Source organism: Rattus rattus, chromosome 8, assembly GCF_011064425.1.
Source record: "Rattus rattus isolate New Zealand chromosome 8, Rrattus_CSIRO_v1, whole genome shotgun sequence".
NCBI lineage: Eukaryota > Metazoa > Chordata > Mammalia > Rodentia > Muridae > Rattus > Rattus rattus.
In genome coordinates, this window is record NC_046161.1 from 17,366,180 (window position 1) to 17,393,279 (window position 27,100).

General features: G+C 51.6%; 1 protein-coding gene across 1 annotated transcript; it reads right to left on the bottom strand.

The window, feature by feature from the left end:
• Positions 1-833: 833 nt before the first annotated feature.
• Tyk2 (tyrosine kinase 2) lies at positions 834-26,172 on the bottom strand. Its single transcript, XM_032909765.1, has 25 exons — positions 26,077-26,172; positions 23,415-23,571; positions 21,342-21,602; positions 18,805-18,928; positions 18,423-18,570; positions 17,937-18,100; positions 15,662-16,028; positions 14,824-15,024; positions 14,580-14,737; positions 12,005-12,113; positions 11,715-11,910; positions 11,524-11,627; positions 11,250-11,426; positions 11,070-11,157; positions 10,184-10,311; positions 8,483-8,618; positions 8,243-8,397; positions 7,674-7,824; positions 7,361-7,458; positions 6,494-6,686; positions 5,990-6,108; positions 4,993-5,165; positions 4,582-4,699; positions 2,027-2,137; positions 834-1,950 (listed from the first exon to the last, which is right to left on the bottom strand). Exons 3-25 carry the CDS (start codon positions 21,547-21,549, stop codon positions 1,816-1,818), a joined length of 3,561 nt encoding a protein of 1,186 aa, XP_032765656.1. The 5' UTR covers positions 21,550-21,602; positions 23,415-23,571; positions 26,077-26,172; the 3' UTR covers positions 834-1,815.
• Positions 26,173-27,100: the final 928 nt, after the last annotated feature.

Genomic DNA, 27,100 nt, shown 5'->3' on the forward strand with positions numbered 1-27,100 from the left:
GCCATGCTAAAACATACAGCACGTATGCAAATGAGTCTGTAAGTAAATTGCCTTGCATTGATTTGCCAATGATTTTTTTTCTTTTTTGAGACAAGGTCCCTCTGGGTAGTCCTGGCTGGTTTGGAACTCACAGAGTTCTGCCTGTGTCTGCCTTCTCCGTGCTAAGATTAAATGTTGTGTCCCACCATGCACTGCTCAATGATGGAGTTTATTTAAATGTTGCATGTGTGCATGTGTGCACGTTTGTGTGTGTTTCATGCCAGCCAAGACTACTTAATGAGATCTTGTCTCAAAAAAGGTTTTTCTTCCAAGATAGACTTTCTTTGTAGCCCTGGCTGTCCCAGAGCTCACTCTGTACACCAGGCTGGCCTCCATGTTTTAAACAAGTGATGCGCTTGGTGGCACGAACTTGTCTTCCAGAGCCTGGGGCTGAGGTGGGAGGGCAGTGAGTTCCAGGCAATATGGATAGAATCTGTGCTGATGCTGACCCGCATCTCAGTGAACAGCAAGCTTGCTAGTGAGCACTGGTATATGTCCTCATGTCAGCGTCAGGAGTTGGCTTCACTGCCGTTAGAAAGTCAGCCTTCAGACTTTATGTGGCTTAAGAACTCACTTCTGATGTTTTAATTCGTTTGTGATCCTTGGAATGGAATCAAGGGCTACGAGCGCTATCTCTGAGCCCCGCGCCCAGCCTGTCACTGCTCGGTAGGATTCAGTCACCATGACCAGCCTATGTGAAGTCTCTAGAAAACCTTGGAGAGCTGATGACTTCCCCACCTCCCTCCCTAGAACCCTTCTGAATCTCACCTCCTCACCCAAAGAAAACACCAGAATAGCAATAAACATAAACTTTATTAAACACTCATCTGTGTCTCTCCTAAGCAGTTTAAATGGAACCCATCATCAGCTCTATGAGGTAGAAAGGCTGACCATCCCCATGGCTGAGATGAGAAGCCCAGAGAGGTCAAGACATTTTCCTGAGGTTACACAGGAAGGAAAGGGTAAAATTGGCAGTCCTACATATGTGACAAATGGCCTTCCTGTGTGTGTATGCATATGTATGTGCAGGTGTGTGTGCACATGTTTGTACAGAGGTCAGAGGACAACTCTGGGTATTCTTCCTGAAGCACTGCTCCACCATTTTGTTTTGCTTTTTGGCCTGAGCGCCACTGAATGGACTAGGCTTCTTGCCGGTGAGGTCCACAAAGCTGCCTGTCTCCATTTCCCCAGCACTGGGACAAGAAGCATGTCCTACCACACAGAGCTAACGTGGGTTCTGGGAATTGAACTCACGGCCTTGTGCTTACTTGCAAGGCAAGCACTTCTGAATGCCCCTCACTGACCAAGCCATCTCCCCAGCTTCTAACAAGCAGCTACTGAGTGCCTTCTGTATACCAGAACTGATCTAGTTGGTGGCTTAGCCAGCTAGGGACCCATGCTAAGCACAGGCTCTCCAGGTCACACTGCAGCTTGGCTGCTGGTTTAGGGGTGATCAGAAGTGTCACAGCTTCTTTTGAAGTCTCATTCTGCTTGCACAGCTCGATAGGCTACCTTCCTGAAGATGGACCCCCCGAAACCCTCAGGCCTCCAGCAAAGCAAACAGCTTCTTCCCAGCTAATGAAAAAGACAGTAGGTCTCAACTGTGAAAAGACCCAGGACTCCCAGTTAGCCCTGTTGAACATCCAGGGTCTGTTCAGGTCATAGCCAGGCTCAGGGCCAAGGAAGGAAACTTAGTTCACAGGTGGGGTTTTAGGCAGAGTAAGGGATAGGGTGTGTGGAGGCCTTTGTGGGGCTGTTCCCCGATGCCCTTGACTCTCAGCACACGCTGAACACTGAAGGCACCTGGCCTTGGTACTTCTCCTGTGCTGTCTTAAGGATGGGCACAAGATTCTGGAACGTGGGCCGGAAGGAGGCCTCTGACTCCCAGCAGTTCTTCATGAGGTGATAGATCTGCAGGAGAAATGGGGCTGTGAGGCCATTTACCCTGACTTGAGGGTGGGAAAGGGGAGCATCTGTCGGGACTCACCTCACAGGGACATCTGTCAGGCCGCGGCAGCCTCTCCCCTCGCTCCAGCAGCTCTGTGAGCTTCAGCACAGTCATCTGGCCCTGGGTTACGCCGATGAGCTCGATGAATTTCTAAAGCACAATCGACGGCCATTATCTGCACAAGCTGTGGACCAGTGACCCGTGCTTCCTAGTGTGTGTGGGCACATACACACACATGCACAGGCAGGATGCATATACATGGAAAGGCCAGAGGATGACAAAGATGTCCCACTCTGTGCCTGTCTTAGTCCCTGAGACAGGGTCTAGATTCTGTCTCCCTCCCACAGTTTTGGGTAATATGTTGCATACTCATACAGCCATGCCCAGACCATGTACATACACGTCTGCATGTGTGTAGGCACATGTGTGTGGGGGCATATGCTCTAGCACATACATTAATATGGATTTCTAATATTAATATGGAGATATGAGGTTGAGCTCAGGAATCATGTTGGATACCATCTTCCACCTTATCCACCGAGGCAGGGTCTCTCAATCAAACCCAGAGCTCCCTGATTTGAATAGCCTGGCTCGGCAGCTTGCTCTAGGAATCCCATCTCTGCCTTCCCTGGAAGGATTTAAAGCAGGTCAACATGCCCTTCTGACAGTCAAATGAGTTCTGGGGACCCGAACTTATCTCCTCATGGTTGCAAAGCAAGTGCTTAACTACTGAGCCATGTCCCCAGCCCTGGCACTATTTTGAGGTATCCCGGGCTAACCTTTAACTCCTGATCTGATCCTCCTGCCTCTACCTCCAGTGCTGGGAAGGCAAGCACGTCCATTTTATGCTGGGCTGGGGATGGAACCCAGGGCTCCATACACGCCATCCAGTGCTCTACCAACTGAGTCACAGCTCCAGCCTCCTTTAAAACTGCTGCTTGAGATAACGATCCCCCTACGGGCTGGTCCTCACCTGCTGCTTGAGATAATGATCCCCCTATGGGCTGGTCCTCACCTCTCCAGCTCAAGGGATTCTCCTGCCTTGACCCGAGTAGCCGAGGAGAAAAGCTGTCTTTGGAGCGAATGCTCTCCTGGCTTCTTCCCCTAGCTCTCAGCTAACCAATCACTGTAACCCAAAGCCTTTCAGTGATTCACTGTGAAATGGACACATGAACTGGTTGGGCCCATCAGAAAAAGTCACAGGAATTTAGAGCAGAAAGAGAGGGTCCCTTGATCTCTGTGACTGAGGGATGTCGAGTGACAGCAGGACAGGGGTCACTGTGTACAGCGCAGCCAGCTTCAGTCACCACCACAGTGAATGTGGGATGGAGCTGGACACTGGCTCCTGGCAACAGCAGACGTCTCACTCACATGGACTCTACCACGGCACAGTGAATACCAGGACTTTTCAGTGGTATTTCAGTTAAAACCTCCCCTGCAGGGGGAGACGGCTCCGTGGAGAAGAGTATTTGTTGCTTCTGCAGAGATCTGGTCAGCTCCCAGCATCCCGTGGCGGCTCACAACTCCCAGCATCCCATGGCGGCTCACACCGGCTGTTTCTGAAGTTTTGGATGACTTGATGCCCTCCTCTGGCCTTCCTGGCACAGCACATAGACAGTGCACAGACACACAGCTAGGCAAAGCAGCCATACACGTAAAATAGCAATGACAGATTGTCCTGCAGTGCCAGCGCTGAGTGAGGCTAGAAGGCTGGGAGTCCTAGGGCAGCCCGAGTCCCCAAAGGAGCTCCGTTCTAAAACAAAGGCACTTGGCTGGCTAAAGGCACCTTCCACCGGGCCCGATGACCTCTGACCTCCACATGTATGCCTCCACACAATGTGCTCCTCCCCAGTGCGTAAATAAAATGTGATTTTTAGGGGTTGGGGATTTAGCTCAGTGGTAGAGCGCTTGCCTAGGAAGCGCAAGGCCCTGGGTTCGGTCCCCAGCTCCGAAAAAAAGAACCAAAAAAAAAAAAAAATGTGATTTTTAGAAATCATTAAAACAAGGCTGGTGACATAGACAAGCTGATAAAGGTGCTCTGTGCTGAGTCCAATCCTGGGGACCACGTGCTCCTGCAAGCTGTCCTCCTGCCTCTGTCAGCATGTACCAGGGTACATGCTGGCCACCAGGCTCCCTCAGGGTCATGTCTGTCTTGTTACAGGCTCCATGATGACATCATGGCTCCTCTCCACTCTTCTTACCCCATCCCTACCCTAAACTTCTGCTCATGGGCTTCTATTTCCCCAGCTTCTCATTCCTATATAACCTGCCATTCTGGTCTCTTGGTCCCTCCCAGCCCCTCCCGCCCCTCTTAGCCATATTTAGTCTACTTTCTCTCCCTGTCCTGGACTCTTCGGATGCCTCTGGCTGCTTTCTCCCTTGTGTCTACAATAAGAACCTTCTCCTCGACCACACCTTGCAGTGGTCATGTCCTCACTTTATACATCTGGTGCCAAACGCCCTCCACTACCTGTGTGATGTGACATGTGGGCGATAAATGGGTGGGAAAGAACCATACAAACAAACTCCACAGAAACAAAACAGATTCCCCACACTGCCAGGCACAAGGGTATAGTGGGATGTCTGTTGCTCACCGTGGGGGGACTCTGGCTAGAGTCACAGTATGTCAACAGCTCATAAAGGGTCACCCCGAAGGACCAGACATCAGATGCATAGTAAAACTTGCACTCCTTTAGGCATTCTGGGGCATACCTGGAAACAGAGGCGGCTCAGGACTGTCTGACTGGAGTTGGAGTTCACAGGCAGGGGAAAGGACCCGAGTTCCAGTTGGGACCTCACCCTTCAGGGCACAGTCTGAGGGGTTACTGACAGACTAAGCCAAGTCAAACTGGCCTAGTGGACTTTAGTCATGCCCCTTTTGTCCCTAGGCCCCGCCCACTGGGCTTCAGCCACGCCCTTTTCATCTCTAAGCCCCGCCCACCTTCCTTCTGCATCCCAGTGTCTTTTCCACCCTGCCCCCTCAGACTATGCCCGCTCCTGATCACCAGAATACTGGGCTGTCCCCGTCCTCGCGCACTCGGTAGTACTCGTGGCCTTCAGGTACAGCCTTGGCTAGGCCAAAGTCTCCAATCTTGACCAGCCGGTCGTTGTCCAGCAGCACGTTGCGCGCAGCGAGGTCTCGGTGAATGTAGTGCTGAGCGTGCAGGTAAGCCATGCCCTGGGGTGGGGCAGAGCGAGTCAGGCTGAGCCCTGGCCTGAGCAAGCAAAGGGAGAGCCAGAGCGGGGCTTGGAGCTAAGCCAGCAAAGCCAGGTAGGAGGATGAGTTGCAAGGGGCGGGGCTTTGCGGGGAAGGTCAAACGGAGGATTGTGCAAATCTCTATAACAGTGGTTCTCAACCCATGTGTCATGACCCCTGGAGTCCAATGTCCCTTTCAACAAGGGATGGAGTATCAGATTTCCTGCCTATCTGATATTTGCACTGTAATTCATAACAGTAGCAAAATTAAAGTTATGAAGTAGCAATGAAAATAATTCTATGGTTGGGGTTACCAGAACATAAAGAACTGTATGAAAGGGTTGCAGCATTAGGAAGGTTGAGAACCAGTGCTCTACAAGGTTAGGAGTGGGGCTTTCAGAGCCAAGCTAAGCTGGACAGAAACTGACAAGAGAGGTAGGTGGTGGGACTTGGTGGGTGGGACCTAGCAGAGATGGCTGGTTCTAGGAATAGGCGGTCCTCTACAGGATTTCGTGTGGGGCTTGTAGCTACTAGGCCAGGCACGGTAGGCTACACAGAGGATGGGGATGGGAGGGAGGCTGGCCTCCCGGGTTCAATGGGAGGCGCCAAAAAGGTGCGTGCGTCCAGTCCTAAGGAAACTGTAGGGATTAAGGGTGAGGCCCAAGGGGCTGTGTCCAGGTGACCAGGACACAAAAGAGTGAAAGCAATCTAGTCCAAGGACAAGGGCAGGGACAGGAATAGAACCTATTGGACCCAACAGACCCGCCGCAGCAGATTCCACTCTAGAAGGGGCCCGGCCATCCCACCTCGCAGATCTGCTGGGCAAACAACAGGAGCTGAGCCAGCCCCACGCTGTGCCTTGGCAGGTAGTCTCGGAGGCTGCCCAGAGGGACGTACTCCATGACCAGTTGTACAGACTTCTCCCCTGTGAGGCAGAGACCAAGGGCGATGTTGCAGAAGGGTTGTGAGTCTCTGAATCCTGGAGCCCTGAGCTCTGCACAGATTCCTCCCGTGTAGGGAGAAATGATCAAGACCCGTGCATGCTGGGGCAGGTCCATGCCCTATGGACCTACTCAGAACCCTGTTGCATGCTAGGGGCTTTTCTTCATCCTACCTCTCCCCCACATAGTAACACCCCCCAACTGAGAAGAAGGCTGCCCAGCCACGCCCCCACGGAGGGTGAGTAATGCTAATTGGTCAGGCCAGGATGGTTCCCACCTCCACCCTAGTGTAGAGATCTTGGGTGGACGGAACAGCCACACCCACACACCGTGGCTGCCCCATGCACACCATGGCCAGCTGGTGCACACCTTGGTCTTCACAGCAGCCTTTGTACTTGACAATGTGCTCGTGGTACAGCGTCCGCAGGATTTCGATCTCCCGCTGCCAGCCTGAGCGGAGCTGGGGACCACATCCCTCCTTCAGGGCTTTCACAGCCACCATCTCGCCAGTGCCGTCATTGTTCGGGTCATAGCAGTACAGGCTGACCTTGCCAAAGTGACCCTTGCACAAGTGGGCAGGAGAGTCATTCCGGGCCGTAGAGCGTGCTAGCCCTACTTACTCCTTGTGAAACAAAATTCTTGGGGCTTACTTAGGTCTTTTTCCAATTCCCTGGGCCTTCTTTCAAACCTGAGGAATGTTTATCACTTCCCCCATCAGAAAACTATTTATTTATTTATTTATTTATTTTTTCTTTTTTCTTTTTTTCGGAGCTGGGGACCGAACCCAGGACCTTGCGCTTGCTAGGCAAGTGCTCTATCACTGAGCTAAATCCCCAACCCCAATTTATTTTTTTAAACTCACACTCTGTAGCTCAAGTTACCTTGGAACTTGATATGCAGACCAAGGTGGCCTCAAATTCAGAGATGTGCCTGACTCTTCCTCCTGAGTGCTAGCATAAATTATCATGTCTGGCTCTCAAAACTATTCTTAAGTAAGGCTTCCTTAAGCCCTAAATTCCTCCCAGAGTGGCCCTACCCCTCAGTCTCCAGGCCCTACCACACCTCTCTAAAGCAGCCCAAGTCTCCAGATAGTCCTCAGCCCTGAAGACTCCATTCCATAGCATCTGAGCCCCAAACCCAGCTCTCCCCCTCCCCGAATCTTCAAGCCTCTCCCCCAATCTCTACCCTACACCCCAGCTGTCCATTCCTACTCTCGCTCTCCAGCCAACGCCTCACCTCACCCAAATCCCGGATCCTTTTCAAGTAACGCTTGTGAAAAACGGTGGGGTCCGATGCTGGTGAGTCCGAGTTCACAGTTGAAGTTCCCACTAGATCTGGGAGAGTCAAAGCCAGCAGTTAGAGCCTGGCTGCTCCCCAAACAGTTTCCCATGCCCAGGTCCTCACCATCCCTCTTACCCGGAGACCCTTGGGTGAGTATGAAACTGTCTTGCACCACGCCCCAGTGCTGAGGCCTTGGATGTACAGTGCCTGCATTGGTAGGGGACACCCCCCCCCGCGCCATCTGCACCCTCCCGGGGCCCTGGCTCACTCTGTGGCTGCAGTCTTGTGAGGTCCCGCAAAATGGTGCGGAACGATGGCCTCTGTGCGGGTTCATAGCTCAGGCACTGACGGGTGAGTGTGGCCAGCTCCGGGCTTGAGGGCTCTGGCAGCTGATGTTTCTTTGTGTAGAACCGTTCTTTCTGTGGGGGTGTTGACCCCAGAAAGTGAGCGCCCCATTCTACCCCACATCTTCCACGAAGGCACAGCGAGCAACAGGGTTAGCTCGGACCAGGACCTAGTCTTTTTATGCCCACTTTACAGAGAAAGCAGCTTAAGCATAGTAAAGACTAAAGAGTTGGGAGTGGGCTCTGCAGAGTGGGGCGGGTAGCTACCAACTTCTCCCAGCATCCCGGCTTCCTCCCTGCCCTCAGCTCAGCTGCTTTAATGCACTCTCCACCCCCCACCCCCAGCAAAAGCTGTGTCTGGAATCAAGGCTGCTCTGGCTGGCCTGGCGCAAGAGCCAGGTTCTGCATTTGATGATCCCCCCTTTAGGAACCCTTTCAGCCACTTAGACAGAGCCCGGAATCCTCCAGACCCATGGAAATCCTCAGGACTTACCTCGGAGGGACCACGGCCCTGCAGAGGTGCCTCCCCATCAAAGCAGATCTCAAGGAGGGTGGCACCAAAGCCCCACATGTCCGTGGCAGTGCCCAAGCTGTTGGCCCCTCCAAACAGGCACTCCGGAGCTGTCCAGGGGATGCGCTCCACCCGCTCTGGGAGCATAGGTCACAGGTCAGCCATGGCATGGAAAGGACAGAGAAAGGCCATCCCTTGGCCCAGCCCCGCTCCAGAACTCACCTTCCCTGGAGAGGGTGCCTTGGCCCACGCCAGGGTCACTGAGCTTGATGAAGGGGTTGGTACCCTCCTCCAGCCCCAGGCGGGCCAGCATGATGTTCCGGCCACATACGTTCCCGTGAACCAGATTCTTGTCCTCCTGGGGTGGCAGAGGAGAGGAAAGTGTATGGTTCCCAGGGTTGGGCCCACCGGCCAGCCCTACCCTGTAAGGCTCCTCCCCAAAGGGATAGCCATGTGAAAATGACCGTTGTTAAATGACAGTAAGGTCGGTCACATTAGGAGCCAAGGTTCTTAGCCAGGAACAAAAAGCCAGAAGACCCCACTGCAGACCCTACCCATGCCAGGCACACCCCTTTGCCCAGGCTGCTCCCGCATGCACGCACTCTCGCACGCCTGAAAATGATCTTCCCAAGATTTCCTCACGGCAACCTCCTCACTGTCAGGTGAGGCCTGCCCCGCCCACCCGTTTCAAATTCTGCCTCATTCCCAAGTGTAACTGTGCCTCACCTGACCCTCAGTTCTGTGTTATGTGTATGCTATATGCTGCTTTGTGTGCATATGTGTGGAGGTTAAGGATGGATGCTACGGTCTTCCTCAGTTGCCCCTCACCTTATTCTTTGTGACAGGGCCTCGCATTGAATCTGGAGCTCACTGACTGGGGAAGCTAGCCAGGCAGGGATCCTCCTGTCTTTGCCTCTCCAGTGCGAGGGATACAGGCTTTCAATGTGAGCTTTGAGGGATGCGATTCACGGCTGTACAGTAAGCATTTACCACTATCTCTCCAGCTCCTCCTGCTCAATCCTGACGGCTTTCAGTACCGTTAGCCCTCTCTAAACACAGGCCATCTTCAAACTGAGGTAGGATCAAAACTGACCCTCCTGGAGAATGAGCGTGTGCCTGTTACTCGCAGAGGCAGAGGCAGAGGCAAGTAGATCTCTAAGAGTTCAAGATCAGCCTGGTCTACATAGCAAGTCCCAGACTAGTCAAAACCATACAGTGAGACACTGCCTCAAAAAAAAAAAAAAAAGTAGTAAGATTTTGCATCATTTTCATGACATTTATACTGTAAAAGATGGCCCTCCTGCCTCCGCCTCCCCAGTGCTAAGTCTTAGGGATACATCACACCCTGTTGACAGGGCTGGGATGGACTCCAGGCTTTTCCATGTGAGGCAGATGCTCTACCCCCAGGCCCCACTGTAACGCTTGCATCAGGGTACTGTATAGCCCAGGCTATTCTCAAAATCACTGTATAGCTGAGAATAGCTAAATTCCAAATCTCCCCGCCTCGGCTCCCGGGAGCTGTGATGGCAGGGATGTGTCACCATGTCATTATTCCTGGCTTCACCCATATCCCATTTTCTACAGGAGACTGGAGCACCCACAGATAGGGAAAGATCTACGCTGTCTCTTCCAACTCAGGTGTCAGGCCCCAGAGTTCACAGTGTGATAAGTGTGCAGGGTCTGGCACAGAGCCTGGTGCCCTGCTCTTGGGGCCGCTGAACTGAGCGTGAGGATACAAAAGAGAGAAGACCTTCAGGAGACACAGTGACAGAACAGCAATGGCTGGGGCATATTAGAGGTCAAGCTTGTGGACAACCCTCCTGGGAGTCACGACTCATAACTCCGGTTAGTGTGGCCTCCCTTTCTGATCCCCAGGGCACCTACGACCATCTCACTGACGAGTACCCCTTCAGGCCCACATACCAGGTAGCTCAGGGCGCTGGCCAGCTGCTGAGCCACGACCATCTTCCAGGGCATGGGCACTTGGCCTCTCTGTCTCCGTAACCACACATCCAGGGGACCGTGCTCTACGAATTCCGCTACAATGATATCTGCAAAGATTTAGCTGCTAGAGGGGCAGCCACCTAGCTCTGTCTCCAGGACCAGGACACTGGGTGCAGAAGTGACATCAAGATAGAGGGGTGGGCCAGGCACAGGCTGGAAAGCAGGATCAAGGGGCACACATGAGGGTACTGCAGTCACAACTGGGGTCAGCCTGCACAAGAAGGCTGGAGGACAGGCAGAGAAGGAACAGAGGTCTAAGCAGGGTGGACACACAGGATGACTGACAACAGAGCTGGGACCTGCCTGGGGCCGTGGTGATGAAGGGATTGGAGGACATATGATGTATGCAAGAAGGAATTCTGGGAAGGATGGAGACTCACATAGAGCAGACAGGGCAGAGTAGGCATAGCAAGGAGACAGGGTAAGGGGGAGGGTCAGAGTATGATTCAGTGTTAGGATGTAAGCCGAGGGCTGCTATGCAGTGAGGAGTGGGCATGTGCTGTAGGTCGAAGTCTGGTCTCAGGGTTACAGCACAGATTGATGGTCAGATGGCTGGGGTGTGGCTCAGAGGCAGAGCCTCTACCTAGAATCCTCCAGTGAGGACCTGGGGGTGTAGCTCAACAAAAGAGCTCCTGCTTGGAATACCAGAGTGAGGGGCTGGGGATGTCACTCGTGGGTTGAGTGTTTACCCTACATAATGAAAACCGGGGCTCCATCTCCAGTACCATTAAACAGAAAAGGTGATGAGCTGGGGAGTGTGAAGGGGTAGCATGCGAACCCAGCTGGGTGGGAGGGCTGCACTCACTCTCTGAGCCACGCACGCAGACACCATGCAGGAAAGCCAGGTGCATGTGTGACACCTGGCTCATGAGGCTGGCAGTCTCATAGAAGGCCTGTGGAGACAGGGCAGGGCAGGTCTGCAAACCCACCCCATCCCTCCCAGTTGTCCTCTCCAGATACCCCAGGGTCGGCCTTGCACACTTACCAAGGCGATATCATGGTGACTAGGGTCGAGGACTTTGAGCACCACGCGAAGCTGCTGCCCACTGCCCCCATTGGGCCCAGAGGGGCATCCACTGTCCACTTTGCCCTCATCGGGGCCTCCCACACTTAGCAGGCCCTCATACACATTGGTCCTTGTGCCTTGGCCCAAGTGGGACAGCTGTAAGGAGCGGCACAGGCTGCAGTGAGAGTGGCACTGGAGAGCAGGTAACCCTGCCCCCCCCCCCCATGTGCACGCCCTACCACACAACACCTACCTGGGTGATTTCATCCTGGTGAACCCTGTGGAAGCTGAGCTGACTGAGGTTGAGCGGCCGGGTGTGGGCCCTAGACCCCCGCATGATGACAAGGTTGGAGATTTCTAGGCAGAGGAGTGGACATTGCCCTCGTGGGCTGGCTTCAGGGAAGAGTGTCATCCCTACCCTGGGCCTTTCACTCTCCTACTCACCTCTTGGTCGGGGCAGGCAGCAGTGGTGCAAGGGGAAACAGTCATCACCAGCTCGCAATGAGCAGCCCTGCAAGGCCTGCCGAAGGTCCCCCAAGCTGTCAAAGGAGCGGCCCCAACCATCAAGCACAAAGGCTCCGGGCTGCTGGGTGATGGGGAACTTTCGGAGGCGTAGGCCCCTAGGGCCGTTACTCGGAGCCTGTGGAGGCAGATGTGGGAGGGGGTCAGGCAGGGCTCAGGTCCAGCTTATGAAGGGGGTACCTCCCTTGCCCTCCACCTGACCCCAGGCCCACCGGGTTTCGATGGGCCACGGTGAGGATCAGTCGGTGCAGGTGGCTGGTGCTCCACTGGATCAGGTAGAGGCCATCCTCTGGCCACAGCTTGGCCTGTACAAATGGGTCCCTGGGAGAGGAGGACAGGTGCACCGTCAAGCCTCTTGGAGTCACTGTGGGACTCATGCCAGACAGTGTCCCAGAGATACACACACCAGCTGGGAGACAAGTCAGACAAAGGAGGTGTGGTGGTCCACACCTGTGACTCCATCTCCAGGGAGTTCCATGCCTTTCCTGTGTTCCATGGGCACTGGAATTTATTCACACACACACACACACACACACACACACACACACACACACGAAAATAAAAAGAAACCCATGGAGAATGACTGAGGAAGACTTCAAGGCCAACCTCTGACTGCCTTATGTGCACATACATGCATGCAAAACCTTCAGAAAATCTGTAAGAGGCTCTGTGGGGAAGGCACTTGCTAAGAGCGAGACAACCTGAGTTCAGCATCCAGGACCCACGTGATAGGAGGAGAGAACCGCAGGTTGCCCACTGACTTCCCCACGTACACTATGGCATGTCCTCCCCTCAAATACGTAATGTGTAAAAACCTTCAGAACCACCGACATTAAGTCCACACGTATCTCTATACATATAAATGACCACTGACAGAGAGTAAAACCCGTGTGCCTAACATCAAACACAGCCACTGACAACATGACAGATGCTGAGGCAGGAAACAGCTATCTGATGTCACACGGGTCACGCCTAGATACAGCCACAAAAGGACAGGGTGATTTACAGTAGAGAGATAGTCACATGTCCCCAAACTACAGACCATGGTTGCTGTTCATCACCCTAGGTCACAGGGCCATGTGGGGACACCATTTCTGTGTGATTTGTCCCCTCTGAGGCTCATGTGATGTCCTACATTCCATGATGAGGGGTCAGACATGATGGGCTGGAGAGATGGCTCAGACGTTAAGAGCACTGGCTGCTCTTCCAGAGGACACAGGTTTGATTCCTGGCACCCAGAAAGGGGTCCACAACTGTTCTGTAACTCCCAGGTTTTGTGAGTAGCGGGTATGCATGTGGTGCAAATGTATAAACAAGCAACCAAACCAACAAATGGTTCACATAAAATTATAACCCCAGCCACAGCAATAACAAAACTTAAAAAGTAGGAGGTAGCCACAGGTCCCTAATCCTAGCATGGGGAGGCAGAGGCAGGAAGATACGGAGTTCAAGGTCACTCTCAGCTACACTGGAGCCGCATTCTCAAAACGAAACAAAACAAGAGGCAGCAAGATGACTCAATAGGTACAGGTGCTGGCTGTCGAGTCTGATGACCTGAGTTTGATCCCCCGGTACCAAGACGGTAGGAGAGTCGAGTGCTGTAGACTGTCCTGTGGCACTGGGAAACCTGCATACACCACCATGCCCAGTTCACACAGTGCTGGGGATTGAACCAAGGGCTTCGCATGCTAGAAAGCACTACGGCTTGCTCCAGTGAGCTATCGACCCAGTCTAGACTCTTGTCACTACATCTGTGCATGTGTGCACGACACTGCTCACGTCAGAGGACGGCCTCAGCTTCCAGTCCTCACTTCTGCTGTTAGAGGCAGACGGAGTCTATTGCGGGCTGCCATGTATACCGGACAGTACTGGTCTCCAGAGAGTCCATCTCTACCTCCCCTGGCACCATAGGAATGCCTGGACCATAACGCGCCGCTGAGCTGTGGGTCTCTTAGGGCCCAAGTGCAGATAGAGCCTCACACGAGAAGGCAAGCTCTTCATCCAGTCATTTCCCCTAGACATGTTTTAAAATTCAATTTTTAAAAGCTGGAGAGATGGCTCAGTCATTAAAGGGGCTTCTACTCTTCAGGAGGACCCAAGTTCAGTTCCCAGCGCCCACACCGGGTGGCTCACGACCACCTATAATACCAGCTCCAGGAGGATCCGATGCCCCTGCACTCTGTGGGCACCTGCATTCAGGTACGCCAGCATACACACATAATTTAAAATGTTTAAGAAAATCCTTACAATTTAATTTTTGTTTTGTTTTGTTTTGTTTTGTTTTCTTTTTTTTTCAGAGCTGGGGACTGAACTAGCGGGCTGGAGAGATGGCTCAGTGGTTAAGAGCACTGCCGGCTCTTCCAGAGGACCTGAGTTCAATTCCCAGCAACCACATGGTGGCTAAAACCCTCTACTGCTGTGTCTGAAGATAGCTACAGTGTGCTCATACCCATAAAAAAAAAAAAAAGAAAGAAAAGTGAACAAGCATAAGGGCCTTGACATCCTAGAGGTGGCAACAGCAATGATGAAAATGAGGACCAAAGGCGTCATACAGAGGCCAGACAGTTAGACACAGTGACAGACACACTGATGTGGCCCCCAGCTAACTGGCCTGCGGGCCGTACCTAGGTGTGATGGTAGCTGTACACACGCGCACACACCCTACGTGGGCTGCACATGCCCCTGTGTGCACATGCCCCGCCAGTGTATGTGTGAATGTCTCCTAGAATTCTGGCTTCGGCTTCCTGCAGTGCCAACCCTGGCATCCCGGGGGACACCATCACTCACATCAGGGGCCCGTGGATGCCATTCTGGATGCTAGTCACCAGCCTCGGGGGTGCCACCTCATGGCACAGGTAGTGGCTGGAGTCAGCAGTCAAGCGGAAATAGCCATCGACCAGGGCCACAAAGGACAGGGCCTCGGCCTGGGAGTGGAGGCACAGCAACTGTGGGGCCAGGAGGACACAGTCAGGGGGCCTGGCAGGACATGACCTAGCCTCTGCCACCAAAACCTAGCACCCGCGGGTCTCACCAAGCACTTGTTGTCTTGAAGGTGGATGTGCACGCGACGCTCCTTTAGTACCACATGGGAAATGTCCTGGAAGTCACAGAAGTAGGTCCAAGGTGGTTCCTGGGGACTCCCTGCCAGGTGCTCTCCAGACTTAGGGGCCTTGGGTTTCTTCCCAGACCGGCTGCCTTGGGGATTCCTTCTGCTGTGACCTCTCTCAGAGTCCTAAAAACCAAAGTTGGGTTGGGGGTGAGAGACAGAGCAAGGCAGAGCTAGTTTGATTTCCCTTAAAGAACAGGAGGAAACTGGGCTGGAGCCTGTAGCTCCCCCGCAGGGGCAGCACCATGAGTTCAACTTCCGCCTCAGTACAGCTGAGTCCCAGGTCAGCTTGTACCGAATGAGACCCTAACTCAAAAGATAAAAATAAAAAACCCTCAGCAGGACGGTGGAGGCACACGCCTTTGATCTGGGGAGGCAGAGGCAGTGGATCTCTGTGGGTCTGAGGCCAAGAGTTCTAGGACAGCCAGGACTACATAGAGAAACCCTGTTTCAAGAAAACCAATAAATAAATACCCCTCAAGGGCCAATGAGATGGCTCAGCAGGTAAAGGTGCTTGCCTCCAAAGCCTGATGACCTGGGTTTGGTCCCCAGAGCTCACATGGTCAGAGGAGAGGAACCAGCTTCCCCATTTAGTATCTCATTTCCACATGGACACTCTGGGACACCAGCGCCCGCCTCCCACAAATAAATGGAGGGTTAAAAACCACAGGGACAGAAACAGGACAGATTGACAGGCCTCTAAAGCCAGGTGAGAAGCTCACATGAGCTCCCCTGAGGGGCTACAGCTATGGTGACTGCTCACCTGGGTCTGTAGTGGACGCCACTGGATACCTCCGGTGCCTGTCACCAGTACCTCATGGGTGGCTGGCCCAGAAGCCAGCTCTGGGCCTGGGTCCCCAATGCTCTGCCCACTGTTCTGGATGTAGCAGGGGTCCCTCTCAGGCTGGGCCAGAACTTCCAGATGACACACGGGTATGTGCTCTGAGCCAAAACGAGGAGCCAGCCGCTCCAGGGTGGCCAAGTACTTAACCATCACAACCTGTTGGGAGAGGTGGCCAGGCTGGAAGGCCTGCAGGAAGCGGCGGAAGACTCTGCGGAGACGCAGGCGCGTGAGCGCATTGTGCTGGCGGATGTGCTGACGGAAGGAGTGAGGGATACAGTTCTTGAAGCTGTAATGGTGACAGGGGGACAGGTCAGGAGCCTGGGTGGCACGGTGAGTGGCTGGGCATTCCTGCTGCTTAATGCAGACAATAAGGCCCGGGTCAGGAATGTGGACATGAAGAACCCAATCCAAAGCACCATGGCTCTGCCCTTAACCCCAGCACTGCAGAGCGAAACTCTATATATCCTGAAACTTTCTCTCAAGTGGTTTTATTTCATTTTTGTTTTTCTCTCTGTGTGTGCATGGGTGCACATGATCCTGCACACATACATGTGTCCACGATGACAAGAAGAGAGCTTGGAACTGGAGTTACAGGCGGTTGTGAGCTGACATGCAGGTGCTGGAGCTGAACTTAGGTTCCCTGCAGGAGCAGCCAGTGCTCAGAAGCAATCAACCGTCTCTCCAGCTCCTTGTCATGGTTTTTATATTATATACTTTAGCCCAGGCTAGCTAACTAACTGTGTAGCCAAGGCTGACCTCAAACTTGAAGAGATTTTCCTAGTTCTATGTGCTGGGTGTAAGAATTACAGGTGCACAACACAACACATCTGGCCCTAATTTATTGTCTTGTGTTTTGGGGATGAGCCCTCATGTGCCCCAGACTGCTCTTGTGTTTTGGGGATGAGCCCTCATGTGCCCCAGACTGCTCTTGTGTCTTGTGTCTTGTGTCTTGTGTCTTGTGTCTTGGGGATGAGGCCTCACACACCCTGGACTGCTCTTCAACTTACAGTGTGGCTGACACTGACCTTGAATTCCTGATTCTCCTGGCTGTACCTCCCATGTGTTATAATTACAGGTCTGACCAAATACTCTTAGCTTATTTGGGTGTTGGAAGGACCAGGTCATATACACTGTAGCCCAGACTAGCCTACAACTTGTAATTCTCCTGTCTCAGCATACTACTGGTTGCTGTGACTAGGTCTGTGCCAGAGACAGACCCTTACTGAGCTTCCAGAAATTGCCTCAGATTTGAGATCTGAGCCCCACAGTGCCTTCCAGAAGTCTGCACCGACAGAGAACACCACCTCTGTAGGACTGGCTTTTATGGGATTAATTCTTTCTTTTCTTTTTGAGGCGGGGTCTCTATGTAACCCTGGCTGTCCTGGAACTCACTCTGTAGACCAGACTGGCCTTGACCTCACAGAGTTCCACTATGCCTCTGCCTCCTGGGTGCTGGGATTCAAAGTGTCACGAGGGGCTGGAGAGATGGCTCAGAGGTTACTAGGTCTGTTAAGTGGTCTGCTCTTCCAGAGGCCCTGAGTTCAATTCCCAACAACCACATAGTGTCTCACGCTATGAGATCCTGTACTGGGATCTCACGCCTTCTTCTGGTATGCAAGTGTACATGCAGATAGAGCCGTGTACATGAAATGAATAAATAAAATCTAAATTTAAAAAATATGTGTATTGGGGCTGGAGAGGTGGCTCAGTGGTTAAGAGCACTCACTGCTCTTCCAGAGGTCCTGAGTTCAATTCCCAGCAACCACATGGTGGCTCACAACCATCTGTAATGGGATCTGATGCCCTCTTCTGGTGTCTGAAGACAGCAACAGTGTATTTATATATATAATAAATAAATAAGTCTTAAAAAAAAAAACAGTCAGGAGGGTTGGAGCCCCTGGAGCTATGGACAGTTGTGAGTCACCCAATGGAGGTCCTGGCAACTGACCTCAGGTTCTGTGCAAAAGTCAGGTCTGCTGTGCCATTTCAGCCCCTGGGTTTGTATTTCCTTTAGGACCCAATCTGCTTTACAATGTGTCAACTTGCTAAGCTGATATTCTGTCCTAACACTTACAACTAGTACACAGTAGGTGCTCAATACATGTTTGCTGGATGAATGAAGGCAACATGAGGGGTCCACTCTGGGACCCCAGAGCACCCACTTACTCCTGGTTCCTACTCCATTTCCAGTCACCTGATCTCTCTGGCCATCTCCTCCAGGGGGACGCCACGGTTGAGAGCAAGATGGCAGAGGTGCAGAAAAGCCATGCCCAGGCTCTCATTCTTAAAGTGGTGGATCTCTTCCTCGCTAGACAGGTCCCGCAGAGATACCACATCGTTCATGAACTCATGTTTTCCCTGAGGGGTGGAGGGATAGAAAAAGAGGTGTGGGGAGGTTTTTGCTCTATTGCCAACAAACTCTAGTATCCTAGAGGGGAGGGAAGAGATAAGCATTTTCCTAAGACCAAGATACCACCCCTGCAGGATTTTAAGACCATGACAGACATCACTAATCAATCCTAGCACTCATTCACCCCAAGTTCTTCTAGTAAAGAGAGCTAAAAGATCCCAGCTGGTATGAGCTGTAATATAGAGCCGAAGTGGAGCTAGAAGTGGAAGGGAGTCCTTAACCATTCCTTTGTCCCCTGAAATGGTCTAAATTCCCCATTCCTGCTCATACCTGCTCAAAAAGGTATTCAAATGAGGCAGAGTCCAAGAGCTGTACACCTTGCTCTGCATGGTCTGAGGAAGTCTCCGCCCCTGGGAAACCACATCGGTATACAGCAGGCTCTTGGGGATTCATGCCATGCCAGTTCCGGAAGTAAAACCTGCAGGAAGGGAAAGGGTGAAGGAAACCAGGAGGAGGCAGTGGGACAGGTACTTGCCAAAATCAACCTGCGTTTGATCCGAGAGACCATGGCACCGTGGATATACTGGGTTTTCTTCTACGCTGATGCTGTGGCACGTGGATACATGGGCACACGTGCACACACACATATACACACACCACACCCAAGCACACACCACACATTCACACTCTCTCATATACACTCCCTACTCACCTCATTCGAAAATAGAGCCTCAGGCTTGCGTCTTGGGATGTGTCCAGAACGTGGTTCGGGGGCAGCCAGACCTTGGCCTGTGCATCGTAGAGTGCGAAGAGATTCAGGCAGGGTGGAGTGATGCCTGGAACATGGGAGGGAGGAAGTTGAAGCCACGCATCTGCAGATCCTGAGAATCCTACAACCCACTGACTCCTGGCACATGCCCTTCCCAGGCCCCCTCCCATCTGTGAGTTGTCAAATGCTGATGTACGCACAAAGTAGTTCAGCATTTCCACCAGGCCCAGGCTTCCCAGAACTACATTTCCCAGCTTCCTTGCAGCTTGGGTAGGGACACTGGACTAAATGGCATGTAATCCCAGAACTCGGAGGCTGTCCTGAGCTATATGAAACTCTAGCTCAAAAAACAAACAAACAAAAATAAAACAAAACAACAACAACAAAAAAAAACCAGGTTGAGCATGGTGGTACATCCCAGCACTCAGAAGGCAGAGGCAGGTGGATTTCTGTGAGTTCCAGGCCAGCCAGGGCTCCACAGAGAGACCCTGTTTCAAAACACAAATAGCAAAACCAGGTAAACACAAATTCTTCTCCAAGGTTACTACACGTTGTCCTCACTAAGGGCTTGATAAAACATGGTACCTCACTTGTAAAAGCCTTCTCATATGCCATGTGCTTTACTCTCTGGCTTAAGCCTCCCCTGGCTCCCTATTCTCTGTGGAGAAATCCCGTTCTCTTCGGCACTGAGTCACCTGGGCCTGGCTTCTGACTCTGATGCTTGCTTTCTTTTTTTTTATGTATGTGAGTACACTGCAGCTGTCTTCAGACACACCACAAGGCATTAGATATCATTACAGATGGCTGTGAGCCACCATGTGGTTAGGAATTGAACTCGGGACCTCTGGAAGAGCAATCAGTGCTCTAAACCACTGAGCCCTCTCTCCAGCCCCTGACGCTTGCTTTCGATTCCTCTTGTTTAACACAGCGCTCCCAGGGTTCAGGCTGGTCTCGAAGTCCATCTGTAGCTGAGGATAGCCATGAATTTCTTCCTGAGCTTCCTGCCTACACTTCCCAGAGTACAGGGATGACAGGCGAGCCTTGTCACACCTGGCTCTTGTGGTGCTGGGGGTAGAAGCTAGGGTTCTGTGTGTGTGTGGGGGGGGGTTCTGCGCGTGCTGGGCAATGTTCTACCAGCTGAGTGACAGTCTTATCCCTGAGTTTCAATTTTTAGTTCCCTTTTCCAGTTCTTAGACCCTGTCAGTCCGAAGGTCTTTTGGTTCCTCAAACAGAGCGTATGCTCTGGACCTGTGTGGAGACCATTTTCTCTGTGGTGTAGAGAGAATCTCTGTGCACTGTGTGGGAGCATCACCTGCCAATGAAAAGCTGGTGGATGGGGGTGGGGATTTAGCTCAGTGGTAGAGCGCTTGCCTAGGAAGCGCAAGGCCCTGGGTTCGGTCCCCAGCTCCGAAAAAAAAAAAAAAAAAAAAAAGAAAAGCTGGTGGCCTCTTATCAAAAGGCAGGAAGTAGAAGGTGGGAGTTCTGATGGAGATAAAGGAATCCTGGGAGAGTCTGACCATGTCCCAGCGCTCGCCAGCCAATATCACCAAAGTCACCTCTTAGTGGAACTTAAGGGTGGTACTGCTGACCACTGACGTGTGATTGGGACTGAAAGAAGCTGTGCGGGGAGGTATGGCCTAACGGTGTTAGCAACCTGACTTTGGGGAATACACAGAGGCTGGAAAATCAGAACTTTGCACAAACTGGTAAACACCCTAAGCCCTCACTGGGGCATTTTAGGTGGTGGCTATACCACTGGGTCAGATGGCAGCCTCTTACTGGGGAATTCTTTTTTTTTTTCTTAAGACTTGTTGAGGGGTTGGGGATTTAGCTCAGCGGTAGAGGGCTTGCCTAGGAAGCGCAAGGCCCTGGGTTCGGTTCCCAGCTCCGGGGTGGGGTGGGGGGTGGGGGGAGAACCAAAGATGAGATAAATAGTTTGGGGGTTGGGGTTTAGCTCAGTGGTAGATCGCTTGCCTAGCAAGCGCAAGGCCCTGGGTTCAGTCCCCAGCTCCAAAAAAAAAAAAAAAAAGAACCAAAAAAAAAAAAAAGACTTGTTGATGCGCATTGGTATTTTACCTTCGTGTATGAGTGTGCGAGTGCCAGATCCCCTGGAACTGGAGTTACAGACAGTTGTGAACTACCATGTGGGTGCTGGGAATTGAACCCAGGTCCTCTGGGAGAGCAGCCAGTGCTCCTACCGCTGAGCCGTCCCTCCAGCCCCTTCACTGGGGAAGTCTAGGCAGGAGCTCTATCACTGAGCCTAAGATTTGTTTTCTGAAGCAGGGTCTTCTGGTGTCATCAGTTTGGCCTGGAACTTGTGAGGATCCTCCTGCCTCAGCTTCCCAGGTTCTGGGATCACGGGCCTGGCTTAGCAGAGTTCTCCATCCCTGGCCCTGACATAAGCGGTGCTCGAGCTCACTCCTTTTTGTCCAGTGATGGGGAAACACAGCATCAGCTACTCCCCAGGGCTGTGTACTCACCGACTTTGTGTGCGATGTGGATGCACATCTCCTCTGCAGTCAGAGATGGCTGGCTGAAGGTGACCCAGGGCTCCCCGCCCTCAGGCCCGGGCCAGTGCAGCAGCACCATCAACCGTCCTGTGGGCACCAGGGGCTGAGCTTCTGTGCCATCTGCCTTGCCGTCTTCCGAGGCGGCTCTCCGCCCACACAGAGGCATGCTCATCACCATTCACGGTGCTGGCTGAGGACAGGCAGGAATACTTACCCGCCAGCCACCCCAACCTTTAGTGAGAGCAAGACATCTTATACTTTTGGTTTCATTTTGTTTTTTAAGACAGTCTCATATAGCCCAGGTTTGCCTCCAGCTCACTACTGTACTGTTTCTGTGTGTGTGTGTGTGTGCGTGTGTGTGTGCGTGTGTGTGCATTCGTGTCGACTCCCACAGAACTGAAGCTACAGGCAGTCATGACCCACTTGATGCGAGTACTGAGACTAGAATTCCAGTTCTCTGGAAGCGTGGTATGTACTCAACGTTCGACTTTGAAGTCATCTAACTAGGTTCTATTTGTTTTCTTTTAAAAAAACAATTCTCAGTCGGGGAGGCAGAGGCAGGCAGATCTCTGAGTTTGAGGCCAGCCTGGTCTACAGAGCAAGTTCGAGGATAGCCAGGGTTATGCAAAGAAACCCTGTCTCAAAAACAAACAAAAAAACCAAAAAAAAAAAAACAAAACAAAACAAAAAAACACAAAAAGAGGGCTGGAGAGATGACTCAGTGGTTAAGAGCACTGACTGCTCTTCCAGAGGTCCTGAGTTCAATTCCCAGCAACCACATGGTGGCTCACAACCGTATGTAATGAGATCTGATGCCCTCTTCTGGTGTGTCTGAAGACAGCTACAGTGTACTTATATATAATAAATGAATAAATCTTTTTTTTTTTTTTTCTTTTTTTTTTTTTTGGAGTTGGGGACCGAACCCAGGGCCTTGAGCTTCCTAGGCAAGGGCTCTACCACTGAGCTAAATCCCCAACCCCTTTTATATATAAGTACACTGTAGCTGTCTTCATCCATACCGGAAGAGAGCATCAGATCTCTTGGTTGTGAGCCACCATGTGGTTGCTGGGAATTGAACTCAGGGCCTCTGGAAGAGCAGTCAGTGCGCTTAACCACTGAGCCATCTCTCCAGCCCCCATGAATAAATCTTTAAAAAAAAAAAAACAGAAAGAAAGGAAGGAAAAGGGAAGGACGGAGGGAAGAATATGTGCCACCCACCGCCTGAGAAATATTTATTTAGTTTGAACAAACCCTTGAAAAAGATCTTAGTATACTTTTTTCCAGCTGATTTTCAATATATTCAAGCAATCCACCTGCCTCAGTGTTCCGAGCAACTGGAACTACAGATGTACAACAGTTTTAGCAGAATGAGCCTCCTGTCTTGTTTCTGGAAGGTCAGACTCACACAGTGGCCCACCTGTCTTGCTCAAGCTGGCCTCAGAGTGCAAAAAGCCTCCTGACTGTGCCTCCCTCTGCTTCCCGACTGTTGAGCAGGAGTCCCCGACGGGCACTTTCTCTTCAGTAATCTTTCAACAGTCTGAAAAGCTACCCTGAGGTGCAGTTAGGGGAGCACTCACCTGCTATCCCAGCACTTCAGAGGGAGGCAGGAAGATCAGGAATTCAAGGTTACCCTCGGATATGGAAGGTATTGAAGGCCAACTAGGGCTACACAATATCCTGTCTCAGGGGACAGCTCAAGGGTTAAAGGTGTTTGCTGCCAAGCCTGTAAGCTGAGCTCTACCCTTGGCACCCCAGGATGGAAGGAGAGAACAGACCAAAACACCTGTCTTCTGACCTACACATGTGCTACACACATCCCTATAAAAACACCTTAACAATAATAAACAAAAATAAAATAGGTTCAACCCAGGCACAGTGGTGCATGCCTTTCACTGATGACTCTGTGAGTTCAAGGCCAGCCTGGGTCACACAGTGAGATGCTGTCTTAATCACACAGAGGCATGCAGTTCATCAATCAGGCAATCAGTCAGTATCTACTCTGAACCATAGTCCCTGAGGACAGGCGGGCTCGATGCAACAGACCTGGCAGTGCGGCTTGAAACTTTCTGTGTGACCTCAGGCAATGCACTTAACCTCTCTGGTCCTCCATTTCCCCGGGTAAATTAAAGATGCTGAGACGGTTGCTATGGAAAGATCTTCCAACCTGGTTCCACATGGCATGGTACTGGGTCAGCAGGACCTGAATTAGACAGGAATAACAACAACCAAATAGGACACAAAGAGAATCCGCTGCGGGCGGAGGAGTTGAGAGCAGCACAGCATGTATCCCGTATGCATTGTGTCCTAGGCTTCATCCCCTGACCACCGAACAGCAGTACTACATTTTAGGGCCAGTGAGATGGCCCGCAGGTAAAGGGACTAGTGGTTAAACGTGGCAACCTGGGTCCAATCCCTTTAACTCACACAGTGGGAGGAGAGAACTGCTCTGAGTTGTCCTCCACTTAAACTACATAAGTACACACACACAAACATAAGTGTGTGTAACTTAATTATGTCATGAGCTTTACCATTTTACTTTTCCCTTCAGTGCCCCAGATCCACCCCTGTAAGAGACTGGGGCTGCTCTGACTCCCTTAGGGAGGTGCTCACCTGGGTCCCCACATTTAAGAAACAAGGTTTCACATGAACACGACTTTAATCCTAGCACTCAAGAGGCAGAGGCAGGCAGAGATCTCAGAGTTCAAGGCCAGCACGGTCTACAGAGTGAGTTTCCAAACACCTGGAATTACACAGAAACCATTTCATAAAACAAAACAAAAAAGTATAAACATGGTGCATGTGTGTGCAAGGTGTATGAGTATGTTCATAGTGTGCACATGTATGCATGTTAGAGGTGTATATATTCATATTGTATGCACATGTGTGCAGGGTGTATGAGTATGTTCATAGTGTGCAAGTGTGTGTTATAGGTGTATATATTCATATTGTATGCACGTGTGTGCAAGGTGTATGAGTATGTTCATAGTATGCACATGTGTGCGTGTTATAGATATATATATATATATTCATGTTGTATGCGTGTGTGTGCAGGCATATGTGTGCATGGCATAAGCATGTATGTACATAAATTATGCATGCATGGATAGTATATGAGTATATACAAGTATATATTGTGTAAGGTATATATGTACATTTTATATGCGTGTGTATATGGTGGATGGATGTGTGCATAGTGTATGCATAGGTGTACATGAACAGTGTGTACATGCCTGCGTACCTAAGTGTGAAAGTCTGCTTCCCGTACATACACATGGAGGCCCGAAGTGAACATTAGGTCCTTCCTCTATTACTTTCTACATTTTTGTGCTTTTTCAAGACAGGGTTTCCCCGTGTAGCCCTGGCTCTCCTGGAATTTGCTCTGTAGACCAGGCTGGCCTCAACCTCAGAGATCCGCCAGCCTCTGCCTCCTACGTGCTGGGAGTAAAGGCTCACAGCATGGCTGCCTGGTTTCCACCTTATTGATTTGAAATATGTGTAAGCCTTGTGACTACACATGTCTGCGCTGTACCTCATTGTGCCTGGTACCGATGGAAGCCAGAAGGCGGAGTAAGATCCCCTGGGACTGGACTTATATACAGCTGTGAGCTGCCATGTGGGTGCTGGGAACTAAGTCTGGATCCTCTGGGTTAAAGATGACTTTAACCCTAAGTTATCTCTCCTGCTCCTTCACCTTGGTTTTTGAGGCAGGCTCTTACTAAACCAAGGTCACTGATTCGGCTGGGCTCTCTAGGAGCTCTGTCTCCTAGAGACATGGGTGACATGGCTGCTGCCACACTCCAGTTTATGTAAGTGCTGGGATTCAAACTCGGGTCCTTGTGCTTGCGGGCACTTTTCCAACTGAGGGAATACCCATTCATTCTTTATTTTATGTTTTTGACATTGGTCTAACAGTGTAGCCCAGGCTATCCTGGAATTCACACTGTAGTTCACACTGGCCTCCAACTCACAGTGATCCTTCTGCCTCAGTCTTCTAAATGCAGAGATAATGCGCTCTACTCAATTTCGTGAGCACACACGCACACACCCTTGTACACACACACACACACACACACATACACACACACACACATACACACACACACACACACACACTTTTTATTTTGAGGCAGCATTTTACTATAGAGCCTAGACTAACCTAGAGCCCACAGCAATCCCCCTGCCTCTGCCTCCCCAGTGTTGGACTCGCAGGTCAGCAAGCCCAACCTTGAGCCCGCCAGCCTTAATAATTTGTGGGGCTGTAGGCACACCTACAGTAAGATCTGTCGGAACGTCTCTCCTCTCTGGGCCAGGTTTCTCTTGAGGAAAGAAGGTAGGTACCAGTGGCTTTTAGAAGAGCTCCTGGGGTTGGGGATTTAGCTCAGTGGTAGAGCGCTTGGCCCTGGGTTCGGTCACCAGCTCCGAAAAAAAAAAAAAAAAAAAAGAGAGCTCCTTCCCTCCTTCCTGGATCTTCTCAAAGATCCAGGCTCAGCTTTGAAGACGAAATCCATCCAAGTAGTCTGTACTTGCAGAAGCTGCATTTCTCCCCGCCGACTGCCTGAAAACTTGCCTACCCATCTGGCCCAGACGACAACTGCACTGTGCATTTTCCAGGCAGCACACCAGTCCCACTCTGGGGAAGGGTTAACTCTGGCAAGTCCCCAGCCTCCTCCCTGCCAGCTTCCCAGAGGAGACCCTCAGCACTCACCGTTTCCGGAGTTACTCAGACTTGGGACCCTGGACCCCGCCCCACTACCACAGGGAGCCGCTGGAAGTCCACCGCCTATGCGCCGCTTGCCATTGGCTGCCTGAAATGCGCATGCCCTTCGGCTGCAGTCCGTCCCGCCCAGCTCACGGTCCTACACTCCTATTGGTCATATATAAGAACGGTGGCGCTCAGTATGTTGATGATGGGGGATTATTCTAGTCGTGATTTGTTGGTGCGGCAAGCGGAATCGATGAGGCCTCTCCGATTGGACGTTCGAGGTGAGGGCGGAAACGCAGAGGAGGGCTGCAGGGCCGGGCGGAAAAGTGAGGTCAGTAGGCGAAGGTCCTGGAACCTAAGCTTCTGGTGGCTTACACCAAGGTATTGCGGCTGCAGAGTCACCCAGCCTTGAGGCTCCCAGAGCTATCTCTACCCATCCAACCTCTCCCACCACCACCCTTTTAAACACAGTAGCCTAAGTCCCACCACACAGGCCTTCCTTGAACAGTCTTTCATAAATAGCCTGTAGCTCAGTTCGTGGACTGCCAGCGGTGCTGGACGTCCTGGCTCCACCCCAGCACCACCAACCACCATAAGTGTGAGGACACATGCCTGTAGTCTCAGCACTGGAGTGCTAGAGAAAGCCCAGAAGTTCAATGTCATCCTCTCTACACTGGGGTGGGACGAGATTTGAGAACAACAAATGCTGTATGAGACCCAGTTTTTGTTATTGTCGTTGGCTTGGTTTTTGGAGACCCAGGGTTTTTGTAACCCTGGCTGTCCAGGAAATTGCTCAGTAGACCAGGCTGGCCTCAACTTAGAGATCCCTGCCTCTCAGGTGCTAGGATTGAAGGCACGTGCCCACCACCGCATCACTGGTTTTAAATCCATGACACACAGAACTACATCGAAAAACCCCAACTCCAAAAAAACAAAAACAAAAACAAAAACAAAACAAAAAACCAAAACCAAAGAAAATCTCCAATATGTACTACAGAGTTAGCTCAGCAGCGAAAGGCATTTGCTG